This window comes from Neodiprion virginianus, chromosome 2 (assembly GCF_021901495.1).
Source record: "Neodiprion virginianus isolate iyNeoVirg1 chromosome 2, iyNeoVirg1.1, whole genome shotgun sequence".
In the NCBI taxonomy this organism is placed as follows: domain Eukaryota; kingdom Metazoa; phylum Arthropoda; class Insecta; order Hymenoptera; family Diprionidae; genus Neodiprion; species Neodiprion virginianus.
Window position 1 is genome coordinate 34,074,052 of NC_060878.1, and position 13,024 is coordinate 34,087,075.

General features: G+C 36.1%; 1 protein-coding gene across 9 annotated transcripts in view; it reads left to right on the forward strand.

Annotated features, from left to right (window-relative positions):
• Positions 1-292: 292 nt before the first annotated feature.
• Positions 293-13,024, forward strand: part of LOC124296977 (katanin p80 WD40 repeat-containing subunit B1) — a 41,764-nt gene continuing 29,032 nt past the window's right edge. For 5 of the 9 annotated variants that reach the window (XR_006906490.1, XR_006906489.1, XR_006906488.1 and 2 more), the window contains exons 1-13: positions 293-718; positions 1,312-1,442; positions 2,425-2,769; positions 3,754-3,944; positions 4,202-4,352; positions 4,435-4,598; positions 4,740-4,861; positions 5,656-5,709; positions 5,944-6,421; positions 6,517-6,796; positions 7,011-7,187; positions 7,306-7,382; positions 7,466-7,540. Coding sequence is in view for 5 of the 9 variants with exons in the window: in XM_046747485.1 (XP_046603441.1) it covers positions 685-718; positions 1,312-1,442; positions 2,425-2,769; positions 3,754-3,944; positions 4,202-4,352; positions 4,435-4,598; positions 4,740-4,861; positions 5,656-5,709; positions 5,944-6,421; positions 6,517-6,796; positions 7,011-7,187; positions 7,306-7,382; positions 7,466-7,540 (2,279 nt within the window). In the remaining 4 variants the exon portion in view is untranslated. Of the gene's footprint in view, positions 719-1,311; positions 1,443-2,424; positions 2,770-3,753; positions 3,945-4,201; positions 4,353-4,434; positions 4,599-4,739; positions 4,862-5,655; positions 5,710-5,943; positions 6,422-6,516; positions 6,797-7,010; positions 7,188-7,305; positions 7,383-7,465; positions 7,541-7,967; positions 8,645-11,782; positions 11,868-13,024 lie in introns of those variants that run through there. The other 4 variants (XM_046747484.1, XM_046747486.1, XM_046747482.1 and 1 more) reach the window with 4 other exon arrangements.

A 13,024-nucleotide genomic window follows, 5' to 3' on the forward strand; every position in this document is an offset into this window, starting at 1 on the left:
CACACTTTGGCACACGTTTCTTACGTAATGTCTTCATGAATTATTATGTTGTCATTGACGGAAGAATTTAAAGACGGTTAACCGTGGGCAAATTTTCGTAACTAGTACTCAGCGGGCAAGTGGGTCCGTGGTCATAAGAAGCCGTGTTGGCGATTCGGTAGCTTTTTTATCGACCGGAGCCGTTTATAGGCGATTCTGTAAGACCCAATACACCCTATTAGGGTAACCGTCTTTGGTGGCTTTAACAAAGTTCAATCAACGCCAGTAGTGTTGAAGAATTCGACGTCCTAGTCGCTACTATCGATCTTTGAATCTCGAATATCGTGATTTGAGTATCGACGTTGCGCAGCTGAGTTCGTGTATTCCACAGATGGAATTGTATGTCAAGGAGAGCATTGATAGAGACAAATGAGATACAACAATCGTGTAAATCAAGAAATTACCTAAAAAAGACGCGAGAAAATATAGCTGGGAAGAATTTCTTCAGGCTTAACCATAACATAACTAAAAGTTTCTTAGTGTGTTTACGACCGACGTTAATAATAGACGGTACAAGAGAATTAGTAAAAATGCACCGTTCTAAATCGACCAAGAAAAAATTCTCTCCATCAAAACCAGTAAAACGTCAAATGAACACTGTTCCTAAATAATTTATTTTTGATTATCTCATTTTTTATACCGAAAATGGCTTCGTCAACTAAGAGATCCTGGAAATTACGTGAGTCACTTTACATATTCAATCATACCTTATTACTTGTCAACCTTTTTTACTCAATTTTGTATCTACATGTGATTTACCCACGGATTCACCTTTCATCTCTGTCAGATTAAATTCATTTATAATCTCATCTTGATATTTACTACATATTCTTTAATAAAAAGTCAAGTTTTTTCAGTGACCATAACCTTGAAATTACTCCACGATTCATTTGAATCATTCTGTGTAAAAGTCAACTTATATGAACCCGTTCATTATAACAAAAAATCTGCTAAATAAAATTCCATTTTGATTGTGAAAAATTTAGCAGAAAGTCTACAATCCGAATTTTCACCGTTTAATTGTAAATGGCATCTCCGTGGAAAACTCCAGTAAACTTTCAGACACATTCAGTGAGGTGTGCAGGCTGTATGTCGCAACAATTATTTTCGCTCCGAGTCCCTAGAGTATTTTGACAAATTAGACTGTCAGCAAATAATACTTGTAAAGACTACTGAGAAACATTCGTTCAAGCTCATGTCAGTCTTTAATGAATATCAAAGAAACCAATTGAAAAAGCTGTCTCAGATTTTTTTATATTTTTATTTTCATAGAGGATTTTGCTGCTCATACATCAAACGTCAACTGTCTAGCATTGGGTCATAAATCTGGCCGAGTGTTAGTTACCGGCGGTGACGATCGTAAAGTCAACTTATGGGCCGTTGGAAAGCACAACTGTATTATGGTGAGTCTTGTTAGCTGATCAATGATGATTATTAACTACATTAAGCATTACAAAAAGCTTAATATTACAAACTCATAGATTTCAAACCTTCTTTCATTTTTTATTATCAATATTTGTTTCCATTCCAATTTTCAAATCATTTTCCTATCAAGTAACAATGATAAAAATTAAGACATTGTGTCGAGCTATTGTGAAATCTTTCCTTTTTAAACAGTGCTTACATTAAATTCTACCTATATTAGAAACGTAGGTAATTGAATTTTTTTTTTCAAACTGCAATAGGAGGATCCATAATATTCTTCATATAGCTGTATTTTTATTTCAGAACCTTGCCAACAATTAGATGTATACAAGTAAAATAAATAAAGATTATAAAATGGTTATTTTATGTAGGACTGCAATGCAGACCCGATTCCTTTACCGACATGGACCATTGTTTACAAGCCTCAAAGTATTCAAGTACGTTAGTACATTTTCTCTAAAGATACAAAATTCTTGAATTATTAAACTTTATATCTATTTCATGACGTTGCAAATCACTATTTAAGGTCTAGATCCTTATCTGGGATATGGATGGTTTTACATCATTGCAGGTATTAATATCCACAGTAATACTACCTGATTACTGGTATAGCAACAATGTCTTCTTTACCTTTGCCAAAACAAAATGGCCCAAGCTGACATACTTTCTCAATTTAGCTAAACAGTCATCGACTTTTCATTATTTTATGCATTTTGATTTATTAGCTACACTGACTAAGGTCTTGATTGCTACGTACTATTTCTTCTGCTCAATTCAACAAACATTCCACTCCATTAATATTGAACTCCAGATGTTTTTTTTTTCTTTTGCCACACAGGTTCTTATTCATAAATGAATTTGCAGATTTTAGAACCTAATTGAAGGTGAAATCTTACTTTAGTAGCCACTCTAGTTGTCATTCTATTTTTCAACTGGACCATTTTTAAAATCTGTTTTCAGAGCCTGAGTGGACACGCGACAGCAATAGAATGTGTTCGTTTCGGTCAAACGGAAGACTTAGTTTGCGCTGGATCACAGACCGGTGTGCTAAAAATTTGGGATCTGGAGCATGCAAAGCTTGCCAGAACTCTGACGGGACATGGAAATGGTATTAGATGCATGGATTTTCACCCCTATGGAGAATTATTAACATCGGGAAGTCTGGACAAAGCAATAAAGTTGTGGGATATGAGAAGAAAGGGGTGTATATTCACTTACAAAGGCCATACAGATACTGTCAATAGTTTAAAATTTAGTCCTGACGGACAGTGGATAGCCAGTGCTGGAGCAGAAGGGAAAGTCAAGGTAAACATGTAAAAGATTAATGCAAAACGACAGTAAATAGGTATTTCTGAATCGTTTTGAAGAAAAGTTTTTTTCAATTTGTATAATAAACACAAGTTTTCATTTCATTATGTCAGGCATGATCATGCATTGTCTCAGGCTTGACGACTTGCTTAGTTAAACAATCAAGATTCATCCACGAGTATTCATGAGCTCTTTTAAAAAAGTTATTTTCATTTTGAATACCTATCAATTTAAAATTCAGTGGTTTTGAAACTCTATAATATATTTATTTCATAATGGAAACAGTTACGTAAGTTCCGCCGGCAAATATTTATTTTATCTTTTAATAACGAAAACATCATTTTTACCGAAAATTTCAAGGTGCTGTTGACAGGAATTGAAAAATATGCAACGTAGAAAGTTAGTTAGATGTTATGTAAATGCGACAATTTTTTTTTATTCAACTTCCATTAGTGAATGACTCAATTCTTGATGGTATTACGCGTGATTTATGGAAATTACTCCATTAAAATTCATCAGGTATTAGCTCTGTTATCCAAGTGCTGGTGTTACAACTTGTAACAGGCTAATAATATTAGGAAATTTTAAATAATAATATAATATACATAAATATGAAGTAATTTAGTTTTATTTTCAAATTCTTCTGTTAGTACGGAATCTTAATTTGGTATCAGAAATTTTCCTGCAGATTTCCCAGTTGAACAGCCTTACATTATTGACAATAACCAATTTACTTTGGAATTTCTTTACATAAGTATTCTGGTTCAAATAAGCGTCATTTATTGATATTACCTCTTTTTTTTCCAACATTTCTTCTATCTTAGGACTGTCACTTTGCTTTCAGTTTTATCACAGGCTCCTAGTTTTAACTCAAGATTTAGCTCAAGTTCAATCATACTTTATGGATTCAATTTATTGTTGATTGTTCATACATTCATTAGTTTTATTAGTCAATAACTATTGCTTCTCCCGGTTTTTCAGCTCTGGGACTTGCGAGCAGGAAAGCAATTGAGAGAGTTTTCTGAACACAAAGGATCGGTAACAACTGTCGAATTTCATCCTCATGAATTTCTTTTAGCCAGTGGTAGTACAGATCGTACTGTCCATTTCTGGGATTTAGAATCATTTCAATTGGTTTCTTCCACGGAACAATCACAGTCCACGGCAATTAGGTGAACCTGAATAGCTAAATTTATCAATGAAATGATACATTAACAGAAACGAAGTATACGATTAATTTTCAATTTCACACGCATGAATGGCATTTATTTAATAATTAATAAAACGGTATTCAGAGTTTTTTTTTTTCAATCTGTTATTTTGTTACACTGCACTGAATGAATATCGATTGACAAGAATACAGACTTTTACAGACCAAATAATGCACAATTATTAATTGTCTATAGTATAAACAATGTTTTCTATCCAGGAGTCTCTACTTTAGTCAAGGCGGAGAGTGTCTTTTTGCTGGTAGTCAGGATATTTTGAAGGTTTACGGGTGGGAACCAACACGAACGCTTGACTCAGTACCAACAGGTTGGGGAAAGGTTCAAGATATAGCTGTTGCACAAAATCAATTGGTAAATTTACTTGAATATCACTGAGAAATGGTTTTGAATTAATGTTTTGCTTTGAAATAATCAAATTTTTACCGCTTTCTAGATCGGAGCTTCTTTTCACATAGCAAATGTAGTCCTGTTTGTTTGCGATTTAAAAAAAGTCGCCCCATTCGGAGGTATCCCTACACCTGGGTCACCCTTTAGTCACGGCAACTCGTTGAGGAAAAGTTTTTCTAAAGAAAGACCTCCCGAATTGAAGAAGCACAAGTAATGAATTTTTTTCATGCATTTAAATGCTTGATTTTACTTTGATTTCAGTCTATTTTTTCTGTACTTCTACTCTGTAGTAACATGAAAATCGTTTTCCTTGATAGTAAACCTACATTTGCTTGTTTTCTTGATTAATAGATTAGACGTTAAAACAATAGAGGAAGCAGACAAGTCTGGTACAGATCCTGAGGATGAAGTGATGCTAGCTGAAATACCAAATGTCACAGATTACAGAGATGTCTTTCAACCAAACAGGTCTTGTAAGTATCTCACTGTATGTGTTGTATAAATTGATGTAACAGGTTTTGTTCAGTCTTCTTGCTATTAGTTGTCAACATTCCTGATCTCAAGGTTGACGTATTAGGGTTTTGAACATATCATTGTTCCAACCAAATGCAATACATTAATGTAAAGAAATACTGCATCTTTCGCGTGAACTTTGGTGATGAATAAATTATACCTTTTTTTTTAAAGCAGTACCTTTGAGTATCTTGTTACTTCAAGCAAACTTTGACTAGAAATATGACTCTAAAAAAAAACATATTGTGCATTTTGACAACTATTGCAACTTTTCGTACTTATTATGAGATTATATGTTACTTCAACAGTTAAGGGTGAAAAATTCACTAGTAACAAATCCTTTTTTAATAACCCTGATAAGAACTAAGTCTTGATAATATTTGAAATGTTTTGAGTCAAGTATGATTTCATTTTTATTGTGGCAAAGGTGTTTGGCGAATTTTTTCTTTTGAAAGTTAAACAAAAAGTAAGTTTGACATTTCATGAATACACATTGATTCACTTCTTTAATGGTTCGATCTGTCACGTAATTCGAAATGCTGTTAAATTATTTATCAGTTCTTATCAGTTTCATTTCAATTGGAATTATTGTTGAATTTATGTATATTGTAATTGCTACTAATCCAACTGGAAATCGAATACTCACCAAACGTCTCCTCATTACAGATCCGTAATGTAATATACAAATTTAGAATATAATTAGATAGATGTTGTACAGCTTGTGAAACAGCATGCTTTGCACGATATGTTTCAGTATCTCGCACGCCTCCCCCTGAATTAGAAGCTTTTGTCGAACCTGAAGAATTGGGTGAGTCTTAAACATAAGTGACTATTTATATACAGAAAACAATGATCCTGATATATTAATGGTAATTTTAAATGCTGCTCAATCCAATGAAGTGATTTTTTTATGTTGTCTTGGAGTAAGTTCTACTCATGTAGAAAGTTAAAATTTAGTTAATAAGTAACACAGTAACAGTATCTGTCAGAAAGTTTCAAGGAGCCTGTAATAATTGTTATCAAATTTTTATTTTTGTTCCAGATCCTACACAGCCGCAAATACTTCAAACACTGTCAACGTCATTGTCAAATTTGAATACAAATGAGTTGGATGAAGAGCCACCATCAATAATGAAGCCAGTACCAGTGCGTGTTCATCCCATAAAATCTTCTCCACCAGTCCAGCGTAACTTGATAACTTCTACAAGCCAAATAAGAGCAAATCTCCAGGCAAACAATGCAAGCAAAAATTCTAGAAATATATCAACAATCCCGCCACTTCGACAAAGTATTACGCCACTGCTTAGCAAGAAGAATGTTGGAAATCAACCCTTGGGACCTCAGAGATCAAACTCAACTTTGACACCTCGAGTCGCTCCTATGGCTGCCATATCTCCGGTAATGGATGATGGTAAAATTAAAAGCAGAGCGCCCAGTCCAGATTCTCCTAAACATTGCCTGAAGAGGCAAAGCAGTTGTAAAGAGCGAGAACAGGGCTACGAAAGTGATTATCCGATACAGTGGGTGAAGTTTTGTATATTTTATAGAAATTGAATGATCAATACTAATGATTTGATGCATAAATATTTTACACATGTTTTAATCTTTGGAACAGGATAAACAACATTAAACATAGTCCGTCCGATCCTGCTTTGAACCGGCCAAACACTGCTCAATCACGGTCAACATCGTTAAACAGAAATTTTTCTAGTTCAACCCCTTTATCAGCTCGGAATGCAGTGAAAAAACAAAATAAAGCTCAAATTCAACCTAATGTAAAGGTTGAAATAAGGGTACCACAACTAAGGCCAGCAGTGGAAGAAAAGGTCAAAGATGAATTCGTTCCAATGATCGCTGACAAACCGAGTGGCCTTGACATGGATGAATTTTTACCGGTAAGGCATCCAGTTTATCGGCATAAGAGAAATTGGAGTCTCGTTTGTTATACGAGATATGAAAAATTGATTTCATCTCATTTTCTTAGAGTGATTAGATTCTGCATTTTCGGTATAATAACTTCAATCTGTTGCTTGATTTCATCGTTTCAAGTACAGAAAATTGTACTTCGTGATATCAAAGTTGTAAATACCGCCCTCTTTTATTTTTCAGAATAGCTATGGTGGCAGGGCATTGGGTTACTCCCAATTAGGCGTCCTCCCAGAAATGTCAGAAGCCGAAGTACTGAACAGTATGATGCGTGGCTATGAGTCCATGATGGCAGTACTTAATAGTCGTCATAGATCTCTACAAATCATTTACTCGCTATGGCACAGCAAAGACCTCAAGGTACGACTGTAAATATTTGTGAAGAACCACCCGAAATGCGGTTCCTCGTCCAAGAGACTTTTGGGCAATGTTTGAATTTAAATAGATGCATAATATTGTTTATTATTACACTTTACAGGCAGCGGTTGACTCGGCGGTAGCAATGAACGATTTGGCTGTTATAGTCGACCTTTTAGGAGTTATTACGCTTAAACCGTATGTATGAACAATATGCGATTTATAGTTTTTTAGACACTTGATGATTGTTGAAATAGTGCAGCTTTCAATTTTATTTTCAGAACCATTTGGAACTTGGACCTATGTAATTCTTTGCTTACCTCCATCGGCGATCTACTTCAAAGTAAATACGAAATGTAAGTTGAACAATTAATTTGCAGTCTTTTTTTGACTAACAATAAGTTATAGAGACAGAGTAATCTTTAATTCAAGAAGTAGCATTGAGGTGTCTGAAGCAATTTCAACAATAAGATTTTCTTTTCGTGCCAAATTTTCAAGTATTACATATGAATATTCGAGTGCTTCTTTTATTATCGATTTAAACGTGAAGAGGTTGGCAGTTGCGATCTTGTAAATATATATAATGCCGCTAAATTTATGATGTATATGCATGTGCGACTGTTGAAACTCACAGGGTGACGACAGAACCGGGAAATCAGGGAAATCAGTAAAATTCTCATTCAACTCAGGGAAATATTAAGACATATTTCTGTTTTATTTATCGAAATTATTTCAGCTTTGTTAATAATAATTATCAACAAGTGAATTATTAATTCGTTTCAGATAAGAGCGAACAATTTTTCAATCTTTAGTTTGATGAAAAATCTGTTTAATTTTATTACACTATTCTCTACAAATTACCTTGAACAGCATTTAAGTGACCATTTCTGAAAAATGAGAGTAGGTATTAATAGTGAAAAATGGCAGAGAATTTTGCGAAAAAGGTTCTGAAAATTAGGAAAATCCCAGGGAATTTAGTAATCCGATTTCCAGTGCCACCTTGGAAAGATCTTTTTACCTCAATTGTATCGAAGCGGTGAAAAAATACTGTAAAACTTGATCTACAAAGTGGTCATAAAACAACTGCATTATCTGACAAGTTTAGTAATAATAGAAACACATCACAACATTACTAATATTGATTCGAAATTTTTTTGATCATAGTTCATAAATAGTCAATATCTAAATAAAATTGTATTATAATGCGACAACTTATCGAAAGTATTTTTGACAGACTTGAGAAAATTTACGAAAATTCTACAAAGCAATTCATTTTCAGTAGCAAAGTATCAGCCTAACAATAATTCCTGCACCAGATTTTTGATTATACCTATAAAGAAACTAACAAGTTTACATAAATTATCAAATGGCTAGGTAAAAATTGGTTTCCGTTAAAAATTTATGTCGTATAGCAGCAACATCTTTTTCTCTGTCTTTAACTTTATAATACATTCCGTATTGTCATGAAGTATCGTCACTTCTTGGAGTTGAAAAATCCGACCGCATCGTAACGTCCGTATAAACCTTACGAGTTGTAGGACGCGATTGTCTTGCGAATAAACTGCAGACAAAGCGAGCTTGCGGTCGAGCCTGCTAGACTTGAGGCTTAAGCTATAGTCTTTACGTTTGTCACTTGTTTTTCCACTTCCATGCGTTTTGTACGTCGGTTTTATTTTTACCCATATACTTTTAACTTTCGAAATTTGTTGTTTTCGTTTTACCCTAATTAATTCTCGTACGCGTCGTCGATAAGAGAAACAAAGAGCAAGAGGCATCCTTGAAACTTATACCCTTATCAATTCTCCCTCCAAACTTTGTCTCTTCGTTCTTTTCCCTGTTTCCCTGCGAGTACTTCTCTCCTCTCCTGTCCTCTCCTCTCTTCTTCTCATCCCTCTCCCTCGAATTTCTTCCTCGTGCCCCCCGCCTCATCGTCCGTAAAAACGTTCTCTCCGCTAGGGGGTTACAGGGGATTTCGGTATGGGGAAAGAGAGAAGGGCGAGGACGAGGGTGAGTGTGAGGGTATTAGGGTTGCGCGTCAATATATACTCGCGTGTACGTAAGAATAGCAAACGGTTTGAATGCACGTATTACGGGATAGCTCGGGTTGAAACGGGCTGAAGCAGTTCGTATTTTATGATGAGCATAAAGGAGGCGGATATAATTAGCTGAGACAATTGCTTCTGACAAGGAGAGGCTGTACGACAGGCAGATGCAAATTCGAGTTCAAATTCAAATACGAAACCTCGAGTTCCCTTTTGTATTCACGGATTGAAATTTGAAGGACACGTGAGACACGGACATATGTTGACACGCGCTTTCTCACTGTTCCATCGCCTGTCTGTCTGCACGTTTTACACTTTGTACGTATATAATATTAACAATCTTTTCAACGGCCTCCGATAGTTACTTTTAAATAAGAAATGTCACTGGTATTTGTTATTTCAGGCTGTTTAATTTTTAATTTCTTCTCAAATACAAAGAAAAACGTGTTGAGGCTATATAAAAACAGAAAACGACGAAAGTCTGAAATACTCACGAAAATTTAAGTCTCTTCTATTCCCCGTCAGTGAATTTTTGATCATTCTGACCACGTACAGTTAGATTTTAAACTGCGCGATTGTACATAACTCGATAATTTTTGTTTGTTTTTTGTTATTTGCAAAAATTGCGGAAGCTGTTTACCATATCTTTTTACCCGTAAAAAATGTATCATTTCCCCGATCCGATTACGAAAATATGTCTAACGATGAAACAGGTGATCGAGGGAGGTTTTGATTTTAATATTCCCACCTGCGAACCGTATCCAAATGCACCTTACCTGTGCCCGCGTTTCCGGATCAAATGTAATTTCAATTAGGCTACCTTAATGCGTGAATGACTCGCTGCTTGACGGACGACTGCCGACGATAAGGATACAGTTTAACAACCAGTTGTATAAGGTTACCGACTTCGGCATGGGGGTGAAGATTAGGGTCAGCTGTCAGGCGGCCCGCTGCCCAATCGGCAATTAGCTCTATCCACTTTTATGGTATACTGGAACGTGACCCGAGTCCTGTAGGTGCATGCAAGGTCCGAGGGATCTTCGGCTCTACGGGGTGTTTCACGATATTCCATACTTGTCGTGACAAATAATTAATCTACCAATTCCGAAGGATTGTCAACTGAAAATCATTACTAGCTTCGATTCGACAAAGTTGTGCAATACAGACATGACGAAGATACAAGCTCCAGGACTTAATTTTTAGTTTACTAGATCCTGCTTGTTATTCAATATAATTACATCTTACGTAGCATCATTGGTATCCATTGACTTCGACGAAGCCATGTCCGACGGAGAAATCTGGTGAGTCAGTGCGCCAACATTTTCGATTGTTGGTTCATACTCTGTGAATCAACAGGATGATTGATCTGAAAAAATCAGCTAACAGAAAGTAGAGGATAGTAGATACTTAGTCTGCTTCACTTAACAGTAATTTGCTACTCGCTATTTGGAATGTAAATCGAATCAATTGCGATAAAAGTGCAGTGTTCCTTGCTCGCAAATTTCTTTGCCAAAGGTTTGTGCTACAAGAAAAATTCGTTCAACCTTATTGTGGCTATAAATAAACTCGCGTAAACTGATTTGACGTCTGAAATGGATGAACGATTCAAAATCTTTTGGGTAGAAAACATTTTTTATTGAAATTGTAATGCACTCGGTTGTCAAACGTACGCTTGCAACTTCAATCGTTCTTTTCGGAAATCACAAAAAACATTGTTTCGACCGTTAGATTGAACAAAATATTGAAAAAATTTTCCATATATTATCCTTTTCAACTTCGACAAACTCATGTACAGAACGCGGGTCGTTGAAGGTTTGCCGATAAGGGTGCCTGAAAACCGCAACGTTTTCCGTTCCCGTGGGGTCGAGATTGCAGCGTCATAATGCCGACACTCCGCGCGGTGAACTCGGTTCACATTTCATTCTACACAAAGGATCAAGATCTGAGAGAACTGTGTCGTTTATTTATTTATTTTTATTTTTTTTTAACAAAATCTCATTGAGAATGTGAAAATTCACTGTGGGTGGTTTTCAGTTTAGGGTCACCCCGTATAACGTTTGACCTGCAGCGAAGGTAGAGCCTCTCGTTTGGCTGCAGTCAGTTTAACTGAAGCCTAATTTTCAGCCTGGGTAATTTCAACGGCCCTTTCACGCCGGAAACACAATACGTATAACCGATGCCATCGCAGCCGTACACAACTCGCTCGTGAAAAAGTAATTAAATCATTAAAATAGACGCCGCATCCAGTACAACGCATTTTCAGCTCTGTATAAATGTCTTTCCTGATATTTTTTTGTTTCTGCATCGTTTTCTTTTACCGTATTTATTGTAACCTGCTTTTACTTTAATTGGAATATTCAGGTTGCAATTCTCAGGTAAAAATGACAACGATTCTTTTTTTATGTAAGCGGGATATGTCCGGTTGCGGTAATTCCATCATTCACTTGTTAACGTCTTGACGCGATATTTTTGCAGTCCCAGCGGTATTTATATTTTCAGTATCTTTTATTTTTACGTATCCTTATTAACCCCAGTATTTCCACGGCTGACCCTCAGATACTACCAGGAAGCAAACATTTATACGCTCTGTAGCCGAGGGGCAACAACTTGTGACCGAACCAGCTAATTACGTACAAGTTTGGATTTTTTTTTCGTTCCTTACAATTTTCCACCTCCATCATTTTCCGGCTCATCGTTGTTTTTACTAATGCCGCAGCTTTCGTAATACAAGCTATCCTAATGATCAGAGGTTATTTTTACTTTAACTTGCATGATATTGATCGTAAATACATTTATCTTGAATAAAGGTCAATAAATGATTCAGAAAATCTGAAGTAACCGTATACCTACTTATATACTAACTATCTACGCGACGTGTTGTATGCATAAAGACGATTATCCGAGGCGGTGGAGTGTTGCGTGACGATTCAATGATTTTATGGTATTTAGATCTACCGCGTTGTTTGACACGCCTCGGAACATGCAGTGTGAGAAAAAAAAGAACGAATTCCGATCTCGCCTAATGTATTCATCGAGAAAAGGGGTGTCCTGAACTGTGTCGCATTGGTATACATAGAGATGTCACACACGTGGGGTGTGTGATGCTTATACCTATTTTATACCTACAACTCTATGTATAATGCATACATTGTGGAGGAACGGCTCCCGATTTACGTGTCATTTAAAAATAACCCATAGGTACACCACTTGTCTAATGACACGTCGACTTGTATACGATATATCGATGAAGAAACGTGCATTGTTTTCTTATAAGTTTATTTTTTCTTCTTATTGGACAAATCCACGTTCGTTGTGGGAAATTTTCGGCGTAGAACAAATATTACACGGAGATTTATACGTGCGCGCAATGACATAAATTTAACGTACGGTGGCAAATTGTTCGATCTGGATGCAGTTTGAAAACTGGTGCGTGCAGAGGCTGCGCGCCCAAAAATTCGTCACGCCTTATACGGTACAAGAAAGGGTTAACTAGTTCTGGACATTTCGACTAGGGCAAAGAATGGGCGGGTGTCTGGCTTGATAGAAGCGCCAAATGTACCGGGGAATCGCCGTGGCGAATCGAAAGGGTTATAAATGTCGGATGATGCGGAATATCGACGGGGCGTTAAGTCGAGGCGCTCCTGTGTAACTCACAGTCTCGATTCATCTGTAGAATACATTTTCATTTTATGATCCCTTTTATATATAACGCACGCGATCCTTTGTGCTTTACTTTGGTTCGTTACGGGGTGTGGGATTCGAAAAATAAAAGGCAGTATAAAAATTTGTTACTTTTTC